The following is a 23,964-nucleotide window of genomic DNA, read 5'->3' as shown; positions in this document are numbered from 1 at the left end:
GAAACTACTTGAGGGATTTCATTGATATTGCACCCAGGCCATCTCTATATAGTATAGATGTGCCTTTTGGGGTGTATGACCTTGACTTTATACCTATTACAGCAGAAGAATGACTAAGCTAATGCATTTGGGAATCCACAGCTCCAGAAAAGTGTTTTTGTGGTGCCGGGAATTGGAACAGGTTATTTTTTGCAAACACAAAATAAAGCCAAGTGTAAAAGTATCACACAACACGACATTTTCTAACTTCTGTATTTACCTCGTCACCCAGACTACTGCATTATTACAGGCCTTACCTAAGCAGCTAGTAGAGAAAAATGTTTGAGATATTGTATAATCTGACATTTTGCAGTTTTGTGTCCTTTCTGTAGGTTAAAATTCTAAAAAGAGACTAACCTGACCACTATGGCATCAATCTGAGGAAAAAACAGTGACTAGTTGTGACATAATGTGCATCATCATTTATTTCAGTTCAAAATCCTAGCTTCCAAAACAGGTACGTGGTTAAAGGAAATCATTTCCTGTACAGTTAAGGTCAGCAAGGTCAAGTTAGGTACAGTGCCATTTGAAAGAGACCGTTTTGAGGTGAGATGACTTTGTAATGGTGTGCTCCTACGATGGTGTCTCTGGTGATCATGCTACATTCTCTCACGTTCCTTCCACTCTGCCTAAAATAGGGTAACTTGTCCATGAGCTGGTTAGGAGATTCTGGACTTGAGGCCATGCACACACAAGTAAATTCAACCTATCGAAGTCAGCAGGGAAAATGTGTCTAAAGAGGAAGATTTGAACATACTGTGTTGCGGTAAGCCACTGCTTATCTTCCTACCGTACTCAAAAGGAAGCTGACATTTAGGATTAGTTTACGTTAAGCTACATCCTTAATGGATATTGCCACTTCTGAACTTCATCTACAAGCACAAAAGTGTGCGCAAGTTAACTCGGCGACACCAGACTACAATACGTGGACTCAAGTTCGTCATTGTCACAGTCTTGGTAAAGAAAACTCAAGGCTAGCAATTCTGTCAGAACCCACCCAGACTCTCCCAAATGTATTGCCCTCCACTCTCCCTCTGATAATTATAAGTCTTTAATGAAGCCAACATACACAATATTACAAAACAAAATGAGAACCGTAAAGGAAGATGATGAATGAAGTGACTGTATGCACCTCGCTGGTAAACCTGTTGGTGGTGGACACATACTTTTGCTGCATTATAATGCATTAACTAACTCTTGTTAAATATATGTATATATTTTGATATATATACACAAACTCATGAGAACAAACTAAAAAGTCTTAACTTTATTATGATTTATTTTTTAGAACCATGATAATGGTTTGAGACAAAAAGGGTAAATGCAAATAAAAATCAAATCAGGTCTCTTTTTTTCCATTCAAAATGTTGTTGTTTTTTTTTGTTCTCATTGGTGGTAGTGACACTGAATTCAGGCGATTTGGAAAGATCCCTTAATGATGACTAGCAGGCCAGACGTCGGTGATGTGGTCCTTAAGCAGGCCGTCCGCCCTGTTTCTCTCTCATCCAGGTGTGGATCCTCTCCTTCAGTTCAGGCACTGTGGAGTAAACGACAGAAACTGATGTCAACAATCTAACAGGCAGCAGGTCTATTTGACATTTAGCTCCCCTGAAAACACAAAATATAACACTGCTTTTCTGTTGTGCGCTTGCTTTACATGTAACTATTCCTAAAAAGGCTTAATAATCGTGTTACCTGACTCTAACATGCTCTCTGTGAGCGGCTGCCTGTTGAAGGGATCAGTGGGGGAGTTGAGCAGGTGGCGCAAGATGATGGATCTGTCCATGATGTTCCCCGAAGGCAGCATCACAGGGTCGGTCATCAGGGTGTCCATCAGAGGGTCTGTTGAAACACGCCCACGTGCACGTTTTACAGAGAGTATAAACAGAATTGCATTGTTTTCTACCGGCTTTCTGGAGTTAAATGAAAACAACAACAACAACAAAAAAACCTGAAATGAAACACATTTTTGTTTAAATGTGAAAAAAGAAAGAAAACCTAAAATGTTTCTAGGAAGAATCTGTGCAATATCAATGTTTTTCTGCATGTAAAATAACGCACAATATGTTATTTCTTCACATTCAGAGGAATCTGTACAATATCAACAGTATCTATGCATAATTCTTGCTCATTTCTTATTTTTTTCCTGATTTTCACACATTTTTGCACCATCCCATTGGCTGCTGTGACACTGCAAGTTTCCTCGCTGTGGGAATAATAAAGCCCAACCTTATGCTAATTCAGTATTATCACCATGTAAGACAAGGCTTTGTAAAAAGGTGTGTGTGTGTGTGTGTGTGTGTGTGTGTGTGTGTGTGTGTCAGTGGCACGTCAAACCCACATATCTGTAAATATGTTTTACATGACAGCAATATTGACAAACCAATTAAAACACCACTAAACACGATATCCAATAAATACTCATTAGGAGCGTTTGATAAAATGTGCCCTATATTGAAATGTCACAGGGTTGTTACAGCAGGACCTGCGTGTTACAAAAATAAAACCTGACATGGGAGCTTTTATACCACACAGACAGCTGATACCCCAGCCTCCTGTATGGCACACTCCCATCAACTGTGGTGGCTTGGCTGGCGTATCTGGGAATCAAAGGAGGTATGTGGACCACATTCTCGCTCCAGATTATATTCGGTCTGTGGTTACAGGATAGCCTTGCTCTAAGCTGTCTATATGGACTATATGAGCTGCAAAATCCGCTGCAAATGTCTGGAACTTAATGGCAACAGAGGCTGCTGACGATCCTGTCTGTCAGAGGCTGACCTGGGGTCACACCGAAAGATTCTCTTTGGCTTTGGGCAAATTATTCAGCGACTCCACGGATGTAGGTACAGTGACCTAAAAAGATGTTTTCTTTTATTTAAAGGTAACCACAATAAATATTATTTAAACACAGTATTTGTAGACCGAGGGTAATGTCTATTACGATGAGGTGTTTTCAATCTTTTTATTGTACGAACCTGAGAAACAGATTACTATAATTTATTGAAACTTTCTTATGATTTAGGTATAATCAAACTAACAGTCAAATTATTTGGCAGCTATCCTGAAATTTTAGATGTGTAAATATGTATACCAGACAGCCTTAGTGACCTTCTGAAGTCATGGAATTGATAGTAAATTACATAGAAATTGGTAGGGCTGGACCCTAATATCCAAATATCCAAATATGCGGTCGCTGTGGAGCATCCGAATATTAATTTTGAGATTCAGATACTCACACTTCCGGATTTACTTGCTATCCTAAATCGGCATTAGCACCCAAATACTGCCTGTTCGTTTCGGCCACTTCCACCCGTCTGAACGCATTTTTTTGAAGGGTGGCTACATTGTGAACAAAATCAGGAGTTCACTTTTACCTGAAAATGTAGATATGCTCATCTTCCCGGCACATAACATGAACAGACTGTAGGTATGCTACTGAAGTGTCTGTTCCTGTAAATACATCGCAGTTTCATTGGACTGTTTTTGTTTAAATTTGCTTCACAGAAATGTCTGTTCTTATAAATATGTAATCTTATTTGTATACGATATAGATATATATTAATATTGTTAATAAAATATAATTCATTAGGTAAATGTGTACTTTTCTAAATTAGTATTTAATTTGCACTTGAGTTTGTTTAAACGCCCTTTACTGTGGTAATAAATAAAGAAAAGAAAAATACAAATAAATGAATACATATTGGGATACTATTAGAGTTTGTGGGAAAGAGAAAGCAGCACTTCTTGACTCCAGTTATCACCACTGGATAACCAGATCCAAAAGTTTTAGTTATGCTGCTTAAACACTCTGTAGACCAACACACACCTTTGAATTCATCAGGTGCATCACTGTAGTCCATTTCAGACTGGGAGTTCTTGGCGACGATTTCCTCCACCTTCTCAGATAGCAGCTTGAATTTCTCAATGGCGATGGAGGACTTAATACCGGCCTTCCTCATCTTTGAGATCACCTCCTCAAAGAGTTCACGGCTGTAAGACCGCTACAAAGGAGTGGAAACGGAAACATTATTTTGGAACGCTTTGAGATGAGAATTCAATACCTTGTTTTCATTTTTCAGACACAAACACCGTTATGTTTAAACTCTTCATCAGCTGTGGGACTGTGTGAAACAAGCAGTAGCTGGGCCCCGTAATATACAAATCCTGTGGTAACCTTCTCCCAACATTTCAGCATAGATAACAAAACAGGGAAATGAAGAGATTAACTGGTATGCCACTTCATTATTCAACTTTCTGTTGTCAGTATTTAAATGTTACGTTGTCACTACAAGTCACTGAAACCAAAACATAAATCAAGTAAAAGTCTGTCATGAACTTAAAAGTAATTCCTGTAAATGTTGACCAGTAATACTACATTATGAAGCGTCACATAAAAATGTGACAGAAAACAGTTTTTACTTTGCAATTCACACATTAAAATGACCTACTCTAAAGTATTTGGCCCCTGTTGGTTCCCTGCTTTCATTATTTGGTGTGAACTGGAAATTTACGAGCAGTGGGGTGACCTTTGACAAGTGGCTGTGATTGGCTGGGTGAAACCTGAGTCACACACTGTACTGCGTTCATCAAGTACAATAGGGAATTCATGCTGTTGTCTTAAAGGCCAAGCAGCTACAGCTGATGATCAACCACTGTTTTCCCTGCGGTCTTTTCACATGATGATTGTCTTGTTAGATTAAAGCTTTATCTTTGGCTGAAGATATCGTGTTTGTGATGAAATCGGTTCCAACCTGGTCGTCTGCAATTGCTTTAGCGAAGCGGGCGCAGTCTAGCTGCAGGTAGATGTCGGTGAGCTGGTCTAAGAGCTTCTTGGGTTCAAAGCCGTACTTCTCAGGGTTCTCCACCTTCAGGTCCCGACACTTAGGCCCACACAGCTGCTGGAGGTTAAAGTTCAGCATGGCAGCTAAACGAGGCCCCAGCTCCTGTGTGAAGAAGGCAGCACTGTTCAGATGGCACATCCGGTTTAAAATGTCAAATCCAGGTGCACGATACGCTGCCTTTACTAGAACTGTTATTGTCTCATTAAGGACAGACTTCCACCCACAGAGCCTAGAATACATCAAGCGTGTGCTATAAAAAGTCCAGTGGAAACAGTGACACTCACAGGCCTGAGGAAAGGCTTCTGGACCTGCTTGGTGAGGATGTGGAACATTTCAACTGTTTCTGTAGCCAGGGCCAGATAGGAGCGAGACACCCGCTCATCCTGAGTCAGCTGGGACTGGCGGCTCTGCTGCTGCTCCTGCAGGTATGCATGAAGACACATTAAAGCATTACCAGTCTGTAACACTTTCCTCCTGCCAGGGTTCAAAGCTCTGCACAGCTACCAGTGAGACAACCCCTGTGACCTCTGCTACAGTTTTGTCTTTCCTAATTCAATTGTAGTCACTCCTTTTTCTTTGTGCAGTGATTCACAACCCATTTTTACTTCTTCAGTTACATGTTTTTATTGCTGTCTAAATGCACAAAACACTTGATAAACAAACACAGCACCCTTGCAAAGCTAAGCACTGACCCTAGGCAGCTGATCCCACTGCTCCTTATTCTTCATCTCCTCCTGAACTTCGTGGATGCGCTTCAGGGACTCAAGGCTCTCGTCTAACAAGAAGGTGGTGTCGTTAATCAGCATGTTGATGTAGCGCACAAACTGCTTGCCAGAGCTGGTGGGGGTAAGCACAAACAGGAGAATAGATCAGGCTGGAAATGAGCAGTCAAACCTCACACGACCAAAGCTGTTGATCAGTAGCAAACTCACTTGAACTCCTCCATGAAGGTGCCGTGGTGGGCAATGTTCTGCCAGAGACTCTTGAAGATAGTGCTGATGTGGTACCGTATAGTGAACTTATCATAGAACTCACTGGTAGCACCGGTATGCTCAACATCTGACCAGAGGAGACGATTGTTTTAGTGAAAAAGGAAAATATCACAACCTTATAGCCAGGTTTTAATCTACACTACATTTCCCATTCAGTACAGCAGCAGCTCAGAACTACAGTATACACAGAACTCACCAGTGTAAAACTTCATGAGGGCGGGGACCAGCTGTTTGACAGACAACGGGTGGTTCTCCATCATTTCAGAGAATCGCTGAGTACGAGGCTGTACAGCAGGGTTGGTGACGAACAGCACCTCCACCAACTTGGCGATAAGGTAGGGGTTCCTGATGTAGTTCTGACTGCAGATGAACACCACCAAAAAGGTGACAATGTCCTGCACACACGGCTCATATAAAACCTGGGGAGAGTACCTGGAAGAAAGGAGGTGATAGACGATATTACTGTCTGTTTCATACTGATGAAAGTATCAAAATTCTATAAACAGATGTGCTATTTCATATTTAATATCTACTTTTTTCTCATTTTATGTCCCTTCTTTTAAACAACATGTTAAACAAAAACAATCCAGCTATTCATTGTTAAGACGTGGCTGACCGATGAAACAAGCAGACAACTTACTGCACAACAAAAAGCAGAAACTCTGCCACATCTTCAATGTAAAACTCAGGCAGAGCAGCGAAGCTTTTGGGAATCTCAGGGTTCAGAGGCAAAGTAATGCTGTGTGAAGGAGGAAGAAATGAACACAGTGCTTGGTGATTTATTATACACTTTGAAGTGGAACGCGGTCTAACCGACAGCACAGAAATGTGATGCTACATCTGTTCCTTTTCCATCAGTCTAATGAACAGCAGCATGCTCTGTCAGTGCAGAGGGGACTCACTTGGGGTAGGCAGGGTCCACCATGCGAAGAATCAGCTGAATGACTGTGCTGTAAAACTGCAGACATCTGCGGAGCAGGTTTTCATCCAGAAGGCCCACGTCAGCACAAGCTTTGGCTCGCACCAGTTTCTGACAGGACAAAGTCACACACGATAAGGTTCACATCTCTGTAAATATGCTCTGCTGCAGAATCCTGCATGTTTCAGCATTTCAGGCTAGTTTTGGGTGCAACTCTTCTGATGTCCAAACGCACTAGAGCTGAAGAAGCTGTTTGCAAGTCGCTGCTTAATGGTTGATCAATAAATGAAGGAAAGACAGCGAGTGTATCTGGAAGGGTGTTAAACCGACCTTGAGCTGGGTTTTGCACCGTTTGAGCATCTCTCTGTGCCGACTAGCCAGCGGAGAGTCTTTCCACTGGGTCTCACTATTTTTGAGCTCCTCTACAGTCCTGTCATGAAAAACAGCAGCATTAATGCATACACACACACACACACGCTATGAATGTGCTATGATGATCTTCTCAGACGTGTTCATGCGTGTACCTGTTGAGTTCACGGATGGCACGCAATCTACGGATGTAGCGCCGGCAGCCAGGCAGGATAGACAAATGGTGGGTGTGAAGCGTCAAGAAGAAACACTCGGTGGGGAACTTGGGTTCTGAAAACTTGGTGGGGTCTTCGTCTGTACACATTCACACAAGAATTATACTGACTTACACTGGGTCACATGTTTCTGTAAATTACTGCAGCATATGACATGAAGGCACACAGTGACTTATTTAGTAAATGAGCATAAAAAAAAGGCAGTCAGAAGGAACAGATGAAGTGATAACTCTGAGGCTAATTGGATCACTTCTTCATAATGATAAAAAAACAGACAAATCGCAGCTCTTGCATGTTGATGAATCACTCTTGAGAACCGATAAATATGCAAAATGGCTCCTCTATGTGCAGTTGGCAGATTTATCAAAAATGACAGCAGCTTATGAGCCACGGACGCAGCTTGCATTTACTGATATTAACATACCAATTAAATCACTTTAAACATCAAGAACGATACATTTTTTTTAATGACAAAACGAGTATTTTAATTTACGCCGACGTACGCAGTTCAGTCAGCCAGCTCTTGAGCTCCTCCATGGTGGCTTTCAGACGAGTCTCTTCTAGGCTGACAACAAGGCGACACCGCGGATGGAAAATGTAGTGGGGGTCCACCGTCTCCAGCTTGATCTTCATGCTCAGCTGTTGCAGCACCCAGAGGAAGTTGAGCATGAAGCCGTCTGTTGACACCAGCTTGTCATCGGTCTGGGAGAAAGAAGAAATTGTTGCTCAAAGTTCAAGACGTCAAGATGGCTGAAATAAGTTTAAGTCAACACCAAAGTTTTTGCATGCATGCACACATACGAGCGGAATTTACCACTAAAAAACTACATTAATTTGGTAGTAGAATAAATGACTTGTGCGACCTACCTGCATTTGAGCTTTCTTCACATTGTAGTTGACTAGAGCTGCCATGTAACTAAGAGCTAAGTCGCGTGTTTCTCCATTTAGCAGGATGTTGTGGAGAACCTTGAAGAGGTCACCCTGAAAAAGAGACCAAATAGTGAAGGTCAGTTTTCTACATTGATACAAAGACCGGACGAAATGAAACATGATGAATTGAAGACTCACCCTAGCTGACTCCAAGTAGTGCTGCAGCGACTGGCTGACAACTCGTGTGTTCTCCATGGTGATGGCTGGGCCAGAGAAATACTTATCTCCTACTTTGGTCTAAACAAAAGGCAAAGACAGGCTGAGTCACTCAAGAGTTTCTGCACTTTAAAAAAACTTGCCGCATTTCAGTTTTTGTTTCTGCAGAATCACAGTGTGAGGTGTGCTGTCCATTCTCACTTTAAAGCTTTTTACGTGACCTTTAAAGATGCGAACAAGTTGCAAATGACCTACAATCTGGTGCTATTCAGCTACAGTACGTTGAGCATTTAACTAAACAGACGCCGCTGTGAAAGACATCCGTGGCACAACTCACATCATCCTCAGCAAACACAGAGAGGCCGAAGAAGGCTCCCAGGTAGGACAGTCTCTGGATCTCTCTGCCACAGCCAGGGCTCAGAGGTTTGGGGCACCATAGAGGCAACGATGTTACCTGCACAGAAAAGCCGTGACAGAGACAAACGTTACACGAAAGGACAAACAGGTAGGCCTGATTTCTACACATTTTATTTAGTGTTGTGATTAATAATCCAGATTCAGAATGTTGAATTCCCAGGACTCAATCATCAACGGTGTGTTCTCATAGGTCATTCTAAGTGAAGCTAAACATCTAAATGTGACTTTAAATAAATATAAAGTATTTCATGGGGTAATAAATTAATATTACTGGACAAGAAGCAAACACCTACTAAAGCTTAATATAAACCCCATGCACTGTGTTATGAGAGACCGTTCCTTTGCTAAATGTAGGTCGGGGTCCTTTTCCACACACTGGAATTTTGTCTTGGCCTTTATCTTTGGAGCAGGATAAAGTTTGAACACCATAAACAAAATAAGCAGAGCTCAGTTCTTTGTGCTGCTGCCAAATCGTCATGCTGGTATGAGAAATGCAAACACAAAGACAAAGGCCACCTTTGCAAATAAAAACCAAGGAAATTCTTGAGGACCAAACTGTTTGAGGACTGTTTTCGGCGTAAATAGTTTGAACCACACAGACGTAATAAACACCGAAGTGTCAGAATGAAGCTCTGGTCATCCAGCTGGATACTCACCAAATTGCACACTGGGTGAGTCTTTCCGAACTTTATTTCACAAAGCTCGGCTAATGCCTGAAAAAACAAAACACAAAGGTTTTTAAATTTTCAATAGAGATTTCTCCAAATCAACATCACGTTGTCACAAATACATCAGGTAGCAATGTGTGTTTTTATAACCACAACACAACACTGTCAGTGATTTTTGAAGGTCTTTATAACATTCAGCGTCAAGTTTGAGATCAATTCATCTTGTTAAATTTGTAATAACAGATTCTAACACAAAGCATTCTCCATCAAGCAGCCTGCAACACATTTATACAAAAATTACACTGATGCTCCAGAAAAGAAAATGCTTAAATGCACCAAATAAGACCTTAGTGCTATTATCGTGTATGCTAGCATTTCCAGATAAGATTGTCAAGGTATCCAGAAAATTCTACCTGTCCATGCAAAACAGGCAGCACAGTAGGAACGCTTTTATACTGACATCTGTTTAAGCATTGCCACAAGCAAATGGTGCATATCTTAAGCTATGTAGAGTAGACAGGTGGTCTAACAGGCTGCATCCGTTAAACAACCGGATGTGGTGCATATTCATTATACACAACCTTTCAAAAGTCTGGGGTCCCTTAGAAATGTTCTTATTTTTGAAAGAAAAGCATTTTTTTTCAATGAAGATGACATTAAATGAATCAGAAATCCAGTCTAGACACTGTTATTGTAGTAAATGGCTATTCTAGCTAGGATATTTTTAATGGAATATCTCCATAGGGGTACAGAGGAACATTTCCAGCAACCATCACTCCTGTGTTCTAATGCTACATTGTGTTAGCTAATGGTGATGAAAGGCTCATTGATGATTAGAAAACCCTTGTACAGTTATGCTAGCACATGAATAAGAGCGTGAGTTTTCATAGAAAACATGAAATTGTCTGGGTGACCCCAAACTTTTCAACGGTAGTGTAAACATGAAGACATTCATTCGGATTTCCTGTTTGTTTCTGTTTTTTTGTAGGTTAAGTGAGAACAACGTCTTCTTACCATAAGGGGGAATTTAAAGTTGTCACTGTCAAAGGAACATTCTTTCACTGCAAGAGCCAGCCCATGGAGGATGGGAATGAAGATCTGAAAAACAAGATAGTAAACACAGTTAACTTCATGCCCAGCCTAGCCGACGCTAGACCCATGTTCTGAAGACACAAGGGTCTAGGCACGCTCAACAGGGAGGGAGGCGGGCTAAAAGGTTGTCTTTCAAATCACTCTGCAGCAATTGGGTAGGTATACAACCAATCAGCGCAACGAATAGGCTCCTAGAGCGCCGGAAATCAGAGGATGCGGTAGTTCGGTGAAGTCTTATTTATACAGTCAATGGGTGAAGCTCAAGTATATTACAGACATGTTAACAGAAAGATTATTCAGAGTCGGTGCTAATGGAGCTCAACGACTGTTGTCGTTTTTGTTGTCGACTCTGGCAGAGAACTAAATTCGTTGCCGTGGGTTGTCTAGCGCGGCTAGGCTAGTTGTTTCCGGTTGTTTCTGTCAGAATCGTCGCGCCTCTGTCGTCACTTAGTTACGCCCGCCTTCTGACTCTACACTTCATGGTGATTGGTCCGGCCAGTTTTAGGAGAATCCAACCTCGAGCCTTAAGGAGGGTAACTAGACCCACCCTGGCAGAGAATTAAATTCGTTGCCGTGGGTTGTCTAGCGCGGCTAGGCTACTTCATGCCACTTTCAGAACTGCATTTCCAGCTCATACCGAAACTTCAAATTGCACATTTTTACAATTTTCATCACAGTCAAGTAGTGTTAGAGTGGCCGCCCTTAACTCAACATGGTATCACTCCACTCACATTCCTGTATGCACACAAGGACTGGGAAATAGATTACATTAGATGCTTTATTTTGTGTCATTCACTGCGCTATATGTGCTTCTGCTAGCCGTCTCACTGAATGTAAAGTCTGTGTCTTCAAGAGAAACAGCCTGAAAAAAGACTGCACATGTATCCACGCTCCCAGTTTGTGTTTTGTGATGATTGAAGCAACAGAACAATAACGTGCTGATTCTACTTTCTTCAGTCTGTCGCTACATGCTGGGTTGCTTCTTTGTGCAGACTTCAATGCTCTATCTGAGCTGAAGCTGAACACTCACAGTGTGTTTGTTTAGTTGGGACATCTTGTACAAAACAGTCCAAACCTGCATGAGATCTCCATTTTCCCCAATGTGCACAAAAAACATCCTTGCAGACGAAGATGTTCAGGTTGTAAATAAATGTTTTATCTTTTATCCAGAAATACATAGCTCTGGGGGTATCTTTCTGCTCCTGTACGGAGGGATAACCCCATCCTAAATGGCACTGAGTAAGTGTAAACAGGTATCAAAAATAGACAGATATGGTTCTCACCTGTCTGAACACTTCTTCCTCCTGGTGAGTAATGCGCACCAGCTCCTGAATAAAGCCATAAGGAAGGTTCCGACACAGCATATAAGGTACCAGCAGAGACTGTTGGAGGGGCTCCTATGTGTAGTAAAAAAAAAAAAAAAAAAAAGGACAGAAAAAACACAGCGTTGAAAATAAATAAATAAATAAATAAATGTGTCTGGAGGCAAGGTGAAAGAGTAGTTGCTATGGAGATGGAGAGGAAAAGGAACAGGACATACACAGATATAATGACAGATAAGAAAACAGGCCAAAGACTGTCACAGCGAGCGGTTGGCTTTCTCACCGAGGCTGAGTCAGGGTGCCTTGCAGGACCAGGGCAACGTGGGAAATACACTGAGAGCGAATGTTACTGAGAAGCTGGCTGACGTTTGGTTGGCTACACATCTGAGAAAGACACAAAGTGAGGAGAAGAGAGAGCATGGTTATGTTTGGTAAAAGTATACAGTAGACACTGTTGAATCGCTGCGTCTCATTTCTAGACCACATGGATGTGAATAAGCTAAATAATAACTAAATATTAGCTGCTATCACAAGCGTTACTGTGACTACCACCTCACAATGTTAATGCTATGACAGAACCTCTTAACCCTCACGTCCTCCTGCGGGTCAAAACTGACCCGGTTTAAAGTTCAAAAATGTGGAAAAAAATATATATTTTCACAGTGAAACGTCTGAGGTCCACATTTTCAACATTTTGGGAAATCTTTGAACATTTTTTAGCGGAAAAAAGAAATGTTAAAAATATTCCTAAAGAACATTCACATAAAAATCAACCAAAATCCATTTTTATGTGAATGTTCTTAAAGAAAATATTAGAAGTTTTACTGATATATATGTAATCATTTTAAATATTTTCAGGATTTTTGGAAGATTTTACTCATTTTTTTGAAAATATTTATAAGAATTTCCTTGTCAAATTTGGGGGATTTTTAAAAATAAAACCTTTAAGGTAAATTTTTAAGGAATTATTGAAATTTTCTTTATGAGGATTTTGCAAATTTTCAGAAATTTGGGGAATTTTTTTGCTGAATTTTTGGATTTTTTTCAGACAAGGAAACAATATTTTTTGGTGCCCGTAAATGAGCACAACAGGGGGGTTAAATAGGTTTTCTTTTCCAGTAGGAGGAAAAGAATCCTAGTTAAATCCCGTTTGGGTCATGTCTTTGTCTCACAAACAGTCCTCTACCTTGGGAGCTTTCCTCTCCTCCATGCCAACGCTGTCAAAACGCTCGATGAGGTAGTTCAGCATCTCTGTCTCTTTGCATGCTTCAATGGTGAAGCGGTCGCTGGCTGAATCGCAGGACATCCCCCCTCCACATGCACCAAGACTACAAACAGGAAGGCAGACACAAAAGGAGACAGAGAAGCCGTTAAATAACAAAAAAAAAGCACAGAGAGATGTTCCATTAGCATTCAAAATTATCAAGCGTAAATTGTTAACAAGCTCAAACACAATTTTCAAGGTCCCCTGAAAGAAAACAAACTATAAAGCATTAGTGACGGCTTGGGATCTTTAAAAAGAAGAAGAGTTTAGAAGATAATAAATATTCGAGAGCCTGTTTGCAGCAAATCTTTAAAGGCAACAGCAGGGTTCATCTCATCACAGATATCTGACAAATGGGGACCTGAGAGTTTAAATTGCTATTAGTTGTCGGGTATAACAGCATAACTTGGATGTGAGTGGCTTCAAGATACAACAAATCCCAGTAAATTAAAATAAACTTTGTCATTTGAACGGGCAATGCAGAAATATCATTCTGCCTACAATCGTTCCCGAAGCGAAAAAGAAACCGACACAAGCCATAATGCAACACTAGGGCAGGACCCGAATATCCCGAATATTCGTTATCTATCCGGATATTAATTTTGATATCCGAATATTCACCCCACCCCCCGTCGGACATCACCGGGCGGAAAGAATATGTAGCGTTACCGTCTTCCCTCCGCCTTCTGCCCACATCAGCTCATCTCATCCTGTGATCACATAAACATTTACAGCCATGGCCATAAGTTTGGACACAAGTACCATGACGCTTGTGAATCTTAGAAAATACCACAAAATTGTCACTTACAATAAAGTACAAAACTCCTGAGAACTATATTAAGTTTCATATTTTAAAAAAAACATCAAAAGAGTTTGGTGTCATTTTGTTATTCTTACCAAATTCGGTTGTGAAAGTACTGCATTTTTTTGTTATTTTCTTCTAATATTATGTTTTTGGGAACAAAGTTGTTCCAATTGTTGGAATTTATTGATAATATTATATCCCTTGTTGATTTGTTGACTAATTAAACTGGTGCTGTCAAAAAATATTAGTTATGTTCTGTAATAGACATCAAAACAGACATAGTAAGTCATGCTGTGTCCAAACTTACAGCCATGGCTGTACACATGTCACCCCCTCCTCCCCCAGACATTTTGGCTCATCCCGCCGTGTTCTTCGGCTCATTTCGGCTCCTCCATTCGTGTTTGTAAACACCACCCGAATGGCCCGGTGGCTGCCGACTCTGGCGTCACGCCTCACTTTGTTGCATAAACACAAGACAAGATGCTGAAGACCGGTGTTTGGGAATTCTTCAGTTTAACTAAAGACTAAACGAGGGCAAAATGTGGACCCGGGAGACCAGACGAATGGATCCGACTATTCGGGCCGTCTCCACCGCGCGCAAACACCCCCCCCCGGTCGGACCGAATATCCGGATATTCGTCTTTAATAGGGCCCAAATATTCGAAGGCCAGAAACCACTATTCGGACCAGCCCTATGCAACACAGAACGTAACTCGATTCATGCGTGTTAAGTTGAGATGTAAGTTTAAGTAGAGCATTCATTTTTGCTGATGTGAAAACTGCTTGACTTGAAGTAGCAGAATGAATATCCACACAGCAGACACCATATTTTATCTTCTTTCAACACTGACCTGTATAAAAATCACAATTTCCAAAAATGTCTTAAAATGTTGTAAGCAGGTTAAATAATACAGAAATCATATTAAAATATTCTTCCGTGGTTGAGGGTCATTTCAGAGATGTGCAACAGTATTTTGTTCATTAAAGCATATATTCACAATCCATTAAAAAATAAGAGCCAACTTTACTCAATAAATAAGACATGACCATTTCTATATCTTGCAGCACACTTTCCATGAAACCACTTCCTCTGACTGCTTTTAAAACTTACCTCTACAAGCACTAATTGATCAAAACACTCTCAGAGAAAGTTCAGTCTACATCAGTTCATCTTTCACCACTATAGCCTGGTGTGTTTGCTCTCAGTTAGTAGTAAGGCCGCATCCCTGAGCAAGCGCACACACACATTAACACACACCATGCAGTGGTGTACCTGGACCCAAACTGAACCTGTGAAAAATCCTCCTCCTCCCCAGAATCGTCATCACTGCTGTCCTGAGACATGTCGGAGAGGGCAAAAAACAGGAACGACAAGGGGCTGACAGGACAACGAAAAGACAGGAGGAGTGAGCGGAGGATTGGAACAGAGGGGGATAACGTGAAAGCATGAGGAGACAGAAGGAAAGCAGAAAAAAAAACATCAAGAAAATGTGGTGTGGTAACAAGTCACAAGAAAAGAGGACACAGAGGAAGAGGAGAGCACTGAAGGAAACTACGGAGGGTTGCGTGTTTCGAAGACTACTTTTTGGGTTGTGTTTTAAATATTAATTCATGCTATTTTGTCTGTAGCTTTTCACACACGAACATGTTTTTTCAGTCATACAACTTGTCACTGAAAAGAGGTCTAAGCCACGTGTTATTCAGGATTTTAGGGCCAACAAAAGGTCTATCAAACCGGTTTGTTAAACAAGAGCTGAAATTAGCTCATTTCTAAAAGGAATACATCATTTAAAATTGAATGTGTTGGCAACAAGCAGCCTTAATAATGTAAGTAAAGACACTAGAATGTAATGTAATTGCAAATTCACTGAAGATATATGAAGTTTGAAGTGGCTGATATATTTTTCTATCGAGAGCTTAACAACCGCTTGGGTATTTTTGACTGACATCATTATTTTTGGTGATTGCTTGTGTGTTTATAAACATAGAAACGCTGAAATATCAGTTTGTGCATTGACTTTTAGACTGGCAGTGCAAATCTAGATCATGAATAAGAAATGGCTGCATGAAAGTTAATATAAGAAGCAATGTGTACAGCAAGAAATGATTTAGCCAAAGCTTCAGCTGAAAGACCCGAGTCAAATCTAACCTTAAATCTTGGCGTTTTAAAAAGGATTAGGTTTTCAGCATGTTCGCTTGTGTGTGCACTCCACGCTGACATGCAAATGACAGAGCAGATACCTAGACGGCGGGATCCTGGCAGCAAAGGCAGCCTGTCGGGCATTCAATCTGGGAGAAGGAGGCACCGCGGAAGGGGTTGTGGAGGAGGACTGGTTGCGAGCCCTGGGTGAGCTCAAGGAGAGGGACTGGGGGCTAGTTGGTGGCACAGGAACCGGGGTGTTGGGAGGAACATAGAGCCCTGCAGGGCTTGGAGACGCTCCAGGGAAACTAAATCCTCTGTGACCTGGGCTCGATGGGGAGGGAGCCCCCCAGGGAGCGGTGACAGAGTAAGGCCGATACCGCTGGGAGATGGGCATGGGGGCAGATGGAGGGTTGAGGACGTGTCTCGGAGCAGCAGTAGCTGGCGGACTCAGGGGAACAACAAATTGCGGGGTGGAGGGTGTAGAAGGTGTAGAAGGTACAGAAGATGTAGTAGGGGTGGGAAGAGATGGGGAAGTCCTCTTGGCTGCATCCAAAGCCGCTGGGTGAGGACTACCACACCCATACAGACTGTGGACAACATTGATAAGATGATGATTGGCAAAAATAATGTAGTGACAATGCTTTAAAAAACAGATATGATTAAAGCAAGATCAGAAAGACTGAGAGGAGCAGATGGCAGCTTCCAATCACATGATAATGAAGGAGGAGGAGTGTGGATAACAGTCTATCCACAGCCTGGTTATGTCTGGGATCTAGACTGGCAGATTACAGAATAATAATGAGTCAAGGTACTTGCCTGGACAGAGAGCTGGCTCCAAAGGACCCAGCATTGGGCCCCATTGGGCTGCCACCTTGACTGGAGGGCTGCACCAGCGTCAGACGGTGGTCGGGGGATTTGGCTGCTGCAATTGGCTGTGAGGTGGCGGTCAAGCTGGCGAAGGGGTTGTGGACACGTGACTGGGTGGACATCATTAAGACTTCCATCAGGATCTGGCCGATAAGGTCTTTAAAGTCAGAGTATACTGCAGGAGGGAAGAAAAAAACAGAGCAGTCACATTATCAAGTGCAGGAATCTGTTGAGTGGTCAATCAGCTTGTTGAAGTGACAGAGACAAAGAAGATGTTCAGTGACAAACCATCTTTAGGGCTCTGGTGAAACTCTGCAGCCAGTGAAGGAAGAAAGATGACATCTCTATCCTGCTCCTTCCACGATACGCGGAGGATCTTACAAATGAGCTGCAGAGCCTGTTCTTCAGAGACATCTGAGTTTGCAGAGGTTTCCTGTGATAAGGAAAGAGAGAAAACAGTGAAGGTTTGCTAAAAATCATTAGCTGGAATACATGTGAATTGGACTAGCAATTGTAGGAGAGTCATCATTATCACATGATCTGTCTGGCTGAACAACCAGCAGGTATGCATCAATAAAGTGTAACAAAAGAAAACAAAACCAAGAGCAGCGTTCACGGAAAGTCCCCAGTCGCCCATCTGTCAATACTCCTGTTATATAAAGACTCACATGACCTTAAGACCGGCATGATCAAAGTCTAGTAGGCCAAATAACTAAGGATAAAAAGGTGCTTCTCTTCCGAGTGACGTCTGCTGCAGCTGTTCACCTTTTCAGTTAAGTTCCTCTTCTCCCTGCGGTCACTGTCCTCCACCTCCATGTTCTCTATCCCTGAGTCCACATCCACCTGGGACATGCTGAAACAAAAAAGAATGGCAGAGTTCATCATAGATCTCTTCACCCCTGAACAAACCATAATAATATTCACAGCTATGCAGTCCAAACCAAGCATCATATTTGTCTTATCTCTTTTACAACAAACCACTGGAATCTTGTGTAGCAAGCTGAGGTGGAGAAAACTACCTATTTTCACAACTCAAAACATGAACTCGGCGGTACAAAACGCCCCCAAGAAAGCCATTACCTCTTTTCACAGGAGGCAGGGTCAATGTCCATGCTCTGCGATCGGGACAAACTCTGGGACTGAGTCTCAAGGCTGTTGGAGGGGGAGCTGGAGAGGGAGCTGACACCCTCGCTGCTCTGACTACCATACGCCACCCCTGCAAAACACCAGAACTGAGTACCTCAGAAACACAAGAAATGAAAAAAATACATACATAATGTGACAAAGATGTGTCATAATTTTTTTATTTAAGTCGTACTGGTATTCTAGAATAGGTGTTTTACTGCACTGTGCTGGGCCGGACTCAACTTAGATTATGAGTGTGTTTTGGTTTTAGGTTTGTTTGCCTTTTTAAAGGCTAGACTGCTTCTTGGAGACACTTTGGAGAGACCAATCAGAGGAGACAGAGGTTGCTAAGACAGTATCATCTTCTAGGTCACCACCAAATAATCAGGCTCAGTTATATTGAACACTTGGTATCATTTGTACTTGCAGCCTGTGCAGCACTGGATTTTAGTCCTCCGTGTCTCTTCCCGTTTTGTATTTTATGTATTTATTTTTCTAAAGGCACAGAATGAACAGTCAGAGCATAAAGAGACTACGTTAGTTCCACTTGCTAATACAGCTAACATCACTATAACACAGTCACAAACAATAAGGAAATGACTGTACAGAGATAAAATCAAAACAAAGAAAGAAAGAAAAACTGACGGTGGATCAGGGACAGTCATAACAACAGAATGCACACCCAAAACCACACATCCAACTAGACAGTTTACTCTGGTGTAATGTGCAATTCGATCTATGCACAGAAATATTCTGAGGGAACTGTGCCCATCAGGTATGCTAGCAAAATTTAATCGGCATAGAGGAAAATAGAAGGCTCCGTGTCTTGGTAAAACATTTGAGAAGCCTCTCATATTAAAGCCCATTTTCTGTAATTTTATGATTTAAAATGTTAATCAGTATGAAATAATCAAGAACCAAGCTTATATTGGGAAAGTTATAGTATCTAATTTCAAGATATGGACATGCACTGTTGGATGAGCATTCCCAAATATTGCTATGAGACAATGAGCTTAGACACACAGTGTGAACAAATCTGTACATACGAGGGCTGAACGGTTTGGGTAAAATATCTGTTTGCATTTTTCCAACAGATCTTGTGATCATAATTTCACTTGCAAGGTATCTTAAAAGGAAAGCTTAAATTCAATGTTCTCAGTGTAATAGATTTGAAAAATGTGCATTTGTAAAAGCACCGGCACAGCTGTATAAACTCTGGATCAGACTCACTGTGTACCATATATCTGTAACTGCAGCGTTCACAATTTTATTATTGCCTTTCTTCAAACTGTGCTTTCGAGTTAAAATCGAATAATTGTTCAGCTCTAGTACAGATTTCATATTACAGCTTTCAGAGCAGACTGTGATGATATGAAAACATAAAGAAATGCATCTTCGGGGATAGAGGAGAATCAGGGTTAATGGGAGACATCGGGGCATTTAAATTTTGCAAGTTATCGTAAAAAAGAAGTTTGAGAGAATTTGCTGAAATTATAAAAATGTTAATACCATTCTTGAATTTATAGATAGAGAATGTTGCATAGTTTCAGAAGGAAATAAATACCAGAAACTATATTACCAGTAAATTAGTTTTAGTTTCTATATAATATTCATCGCGTTATTGTGAATCTTTAACTTTGAAAGACATCATTATTGGGATTAATGTTATTGTAATAATAACTGTTTTCAGTGAGACTTAGTGGTTGACACAACCAAACAGTCTGTTGTACTTTTAAAATGATCAACTGTCATTTTGTCACCATTTTAAAGGTAATAAAAGATATTACACAAACACCCCTGGAACCCAAGACAGATATGACATGATTGAGCAGCCAATTAAAGTGTTATATTTCACATCAGAGCTACTAGTTATGGATGAACCAACTGTTAGCAAAGGTTCAAATTGGTGTTTTTAAGATCAGCATGGTGTGCCATACCATTAAGCCCTGATTACTGCAAACAGGCAGAGAGAAAGCTGCTTAGCAAACACCATCTTAGGGTGGAGGAATGGCTGGAATTAACAACCCTCTCCTGGTTGTACAACAATCACACAGCAATCAATACAAAACTTTGAACCCTAGCAGTAGGGTCAAGGATTAAATACACAAAAAATCAATAAAATTACTGTGGAGGATGGCCTAACCACTGAGAAGACAATCTCAAACTTTAACCAAATATGTAATGTACCGTTAGCCCTAAAAGGTAAACCTGTATAGCAAAAACTACATTTATCCACACAATGCCCAGAAACTGTCAGTCTATACCCCTACATGGCTCACTCGGGCATTTTCTAGAGCAGCGCATGGGTGAAAGCCTCAGTTCAGACTCTGTATGGCAGGGCTTACATTTGGTGTCAAACAAGGACACTAGTGATCACAATAATCTGCTCATGTTTGTGTTTATGTCTTTCAGGATGTATGACAGCCTCCTGCTGTTCAAATATCAAGGTCACAAATATAAAGAACCAACCAATCAAACCAGTGTTGTTTATCTTTAAAGCCTCATAAACAATATGCCACAGATTCATAAGAGTTAGATGGTAGGGTTAACCTACAACTCACCAAAGAGGTTGACAACAATAAACTCTCTTGATAATCTACATCTCTTAACACCAAACCTAAATTGCAAGTTTGAAAATGAAGCATTGAATTTAATAAACAATCATTGCAAAGTGGCAAAGCACATCCAGAATTCTGTAGATCTTATCAATTCCTTACCAGAGGTGCCCATAGGGGATGTGGCAGGGGTACCACTGTGGACATTGAGCCCCAATGATTGAGAGGCGGCTGGTGGCACTGGTTGGGGTGCGGCACCTGAGGGTCCAGGGAGGGGTCCAGGTGGAGTCTCTCTCTGTGGGGATGTCAGGGGTGTGCTGATAGGGGTGCTGGGCTGCGATGTCTGTCCCCCCGCCAGCCGCGCCAGTCTCCTTCTACGCATCTTAAATGAATACGTAACAGCAGATTTACACATCGTCTCAAAGTTCTCTGTACAACCCTGCACAATTTGATTATCGACAGACTGAAACAACCCCACTGCTCCAAGGAATGGTACAGGAGGTCATTCTTCCCCACAGCATTAAGACTTTTCAATTTGTCTACGTCTGGTAGATCACAAAAAGACTATCACTCTGCCTGCTGATGAAACCACTGTATATACTGGACATTTTACATTCTAAATGTTATTCAATGCATCTCTAAACTCATCTGCACCTACTTATGTCATTTGTACATTCTCTTCATTTGCACATTTCTGTGTCACTCCTGTATATTATTCTGTATATATTGCTATTTTTTTCCTTTCTATATTATATTTTCTACATCGTTACCTTATTTGCCCCTATTTTGTTTTATGTTACCTTTGCTTTATCCTGACCCTAATATTCTGTGTTATGTGTGTTATCTGTGTCTTATTGTTTACCCCCTTGTTGCTGCTGTAGCATCAGAATTTCCCTCTGTGGATTAATAGGGTCTGTCCAAGTCTAAGTTAATCGTTATTCATGTGTTTTAAATGTTGCATAAACTATTGGCATCATTAGCCTTGACATCAAAAGAAATGCAATATGATAAATTCATATTTGATAATTACACACATACAAAAGTCAGTTAAGTAAAGCGGTGATCGGTTTTCGTTCATCTGTTTTGGAACAACATCCAGGGCTCATATGCTTTAACCTACATTACGAACGTAAAGTCACAATATGAGCACCAATCGCCACAACTTGGCCGAAGAGCTAAACAGTTGTAGGAAATTAACTGCAGCCAGGTAGAGTACTACTGAATGACCAGCTGAATGCAAATGCAAGAGGAAAAATAATAATTTAGATCGTGTGTGGTTCAAGGGGAGCAGCTCGGTGGCCATACAGTCGGCCCACGGTTGATTTCACAATGGTGGCCCGGTGTGTTTTTTATGCTGAGTCGTCTCGCAGGCTAATTTTTGGCTGTTAGCAAAACAACGTTAGCAACTACCAGCTAGCTTCCCCGCAGGAATCCAATTAGAAAGTAAATGTAACGTTTTCTGTCAAAATACACCAGGGAGAAAACATCTGCCAGATGGAATCAAATCATTTTATTAACAAGAATGTCGTTGCTCTAAATTAAAATAATGTTATCCGGTTTTTGCACAGCCTTTAGCATCACGGTAGCTAGTTAGCACTTTGCTCCGGCTAAATGAAATTTAGTGGCAGCGGTGACTGAAACAAACGACCCACTTCACATTCATAGATATTACCGAATAATAAACTTACTATCGGAGTTGGTTAATACGCATTTATTTGCGCTGGTGTTAAGTTGTGGGGTTTTGTCGCGAGTGCTTTTCTTCCATTTACATTGTGCTAAAATTCGAGCTAGCCTTTTTTTTTAGCAAATACGCTAACACCAAGACCACCACCAAAGATAAGGAAAAAGAATCTGCAACCCTACATTGTAACGTCAGAAAAATAAAAATAAAATATTCTCAGCAGTCAGTTTGAGCGTGTTTCCATTGTCACCTTACCTCATCTGCGCTCAACTCCTCCATCATCGCAGCTAAGTTAGCTCGCTATTTCACTTTCAACTGCTTTACCGTGCCAGCCAGAGCCAGCTAGCTAGCTTCTATTAGAACTAAATATGCATAGTCTAACTCGTTCAACAAATACGTGTCAGTCTTGATTGTCTTCAAGGCAAAAACTAGGACGCCGCTATGCGGAGGGTGGCGAGATACAGTTCCTCCAAAAAGTCTCTCGTTTGCTAGTTTTCTACCAAGAATGAAACAAAAAGAAAAGTAGCTAGCTATTATACGTCAAAATACAACTGCGGCCATTTTGGTTCTACAACGCGTCACGTGACTTAAGGGACTGTTAGAAGTGTGCGGCTTCACTGTGTCGCATTGACAAATTTAGAATTTCACCTGTTGTGTGTGTGAATATCTCTGTTTTATATCCATCTAGTGCACTGTTGATGAATGAACTGCTAGCTCGTTGCTCAAAGCTCCTTTCAGATTTACACCGATGTTTTCATTCTTCCTTAAAAAAATGATAATCAGCCCACCCTGGAATTATTCATTAAACCAGGAGTGTCCAACTCATCTTAGTTCAGGTTCCACATATAGTCCAGTCTGATCTCAAGTGACCAGTTAAATCACAGCATAATTGCCTATTAATAACCACAACTCCAAATGTTTCCTTTTGTTTTAGTGCAAAAAAGTACATTGTGAAAATGTTCACATTTGAGGAACTCTCTTTTTACAAAACATCATAAACAACATGAGATTTCCTAAGAAAAATCAATTCAATTTCAGCAACATTATGCCTCAGTTTATCATTTTCACATTACAACTTCCAGATCACAGTGTTTCTACAAAGGAAGACAACATTTAGTCTCAGGTATCTGGAACTGAACGATATAGTAGTTTATGATCAAAATGACAAAAGTCAGACAAAAAAGAAAAAAACAACAAACAAGACAAAATATTACAAAAACCAAATGACAAAAATAAGGCAAACGACACAACACAAAGCCAAAAGGAGACAAAAAGTTAGACAATAAAATTACAAAGTGATTAAAAATGGACAAATGACAAAAACGAGACAAAAAAATTAGACAAAAATTAGAAACAAAATGACAAAAACATGAGCCAAACTACAGAAGTCAGACAAAAAATACCGCATGTTTGACACTCCTGCATGAACCTCAGTGTCCTTAAACTGTCAGTGGGGCACAAGGTCGCTGCAATGATGTTTTATATGGTGACTTTTTTTAAAGACTTAATTTGAGCAGTTTCAGCCACATTAAAAGTAGGATGAATGACATAGGCCAGATCT

At 40.9% G+C, this 23,964-nt stretch overlaps 1 protein-coding gene across 1 annotated transcript; it reads right to left on the bottom strand.

Annotated features, from left to right (window-relative positions):
• Positions 1-446: 446 nt before the first annotated feature.
• Positions 447-22,989, bottom strand: ube4b (ubiquitination factor E4B, UFD2 homolog (S. cerevisiae)). The gene is given in 29 exon segments (XM_051949128.1): positions 447-1,576; positions 1,735-1,881; positions 3,869-4,043; positions 4,794-4,985; positions 5,168-5,302; positions 5,576-5,720; positions 5,816-5,942; positions 6,072-6,307; positions 6,516-6,614; positions 6,778-6,905; positions 7,125-7,224; positions 7,319-7,457; positions 7,882-8,080; positions 8,246-8,359; positions 8,447-8,545; positions 8,802-8,918; positions 9,538-9,594; positions 10,564-10,647; positions 11,925-12,035; positions 12,225-12,347; positions 13,150-13,291; positions 15,306-15,410; positions 16,274-16,762; positions 16,992-17,217; positions 17,331-17,475; positions 17,808-17,895; positions 18,123-18,258; positions 20,885-21,104; positions 22,659-22,989. Coding segments are annotated over 29 exon segments (4,170 nt in total). The 5' UTR covers positions 22,686-22,989; the 3' UTR covers positions 447-1,511.
• Positions 22,990-23,964: the final 975 nt, after the last annotated feature.

Source organism: Acanthochromis polyacanthus, chromosome 6, assembly GCF_021347895.1.
Source record: "Acanthochromis polyacanthus isolate Apoly-LR-REF ecotype Palm Island chromosome 6, KAUST_Apoly_ChrSc, whole genome shotgun sequence".
In the NCBI taxonomy this organism is placed as follows: domain Eukaryota; kingdom Metazoa; phylum Chordata; class Actinopteri; family Pomacentridae; genus Acanthochromis; species Acanthochromis polyacanthus.
This window is presented reverse-complemented; position numbering and strand designations above follow the sequence as displayed.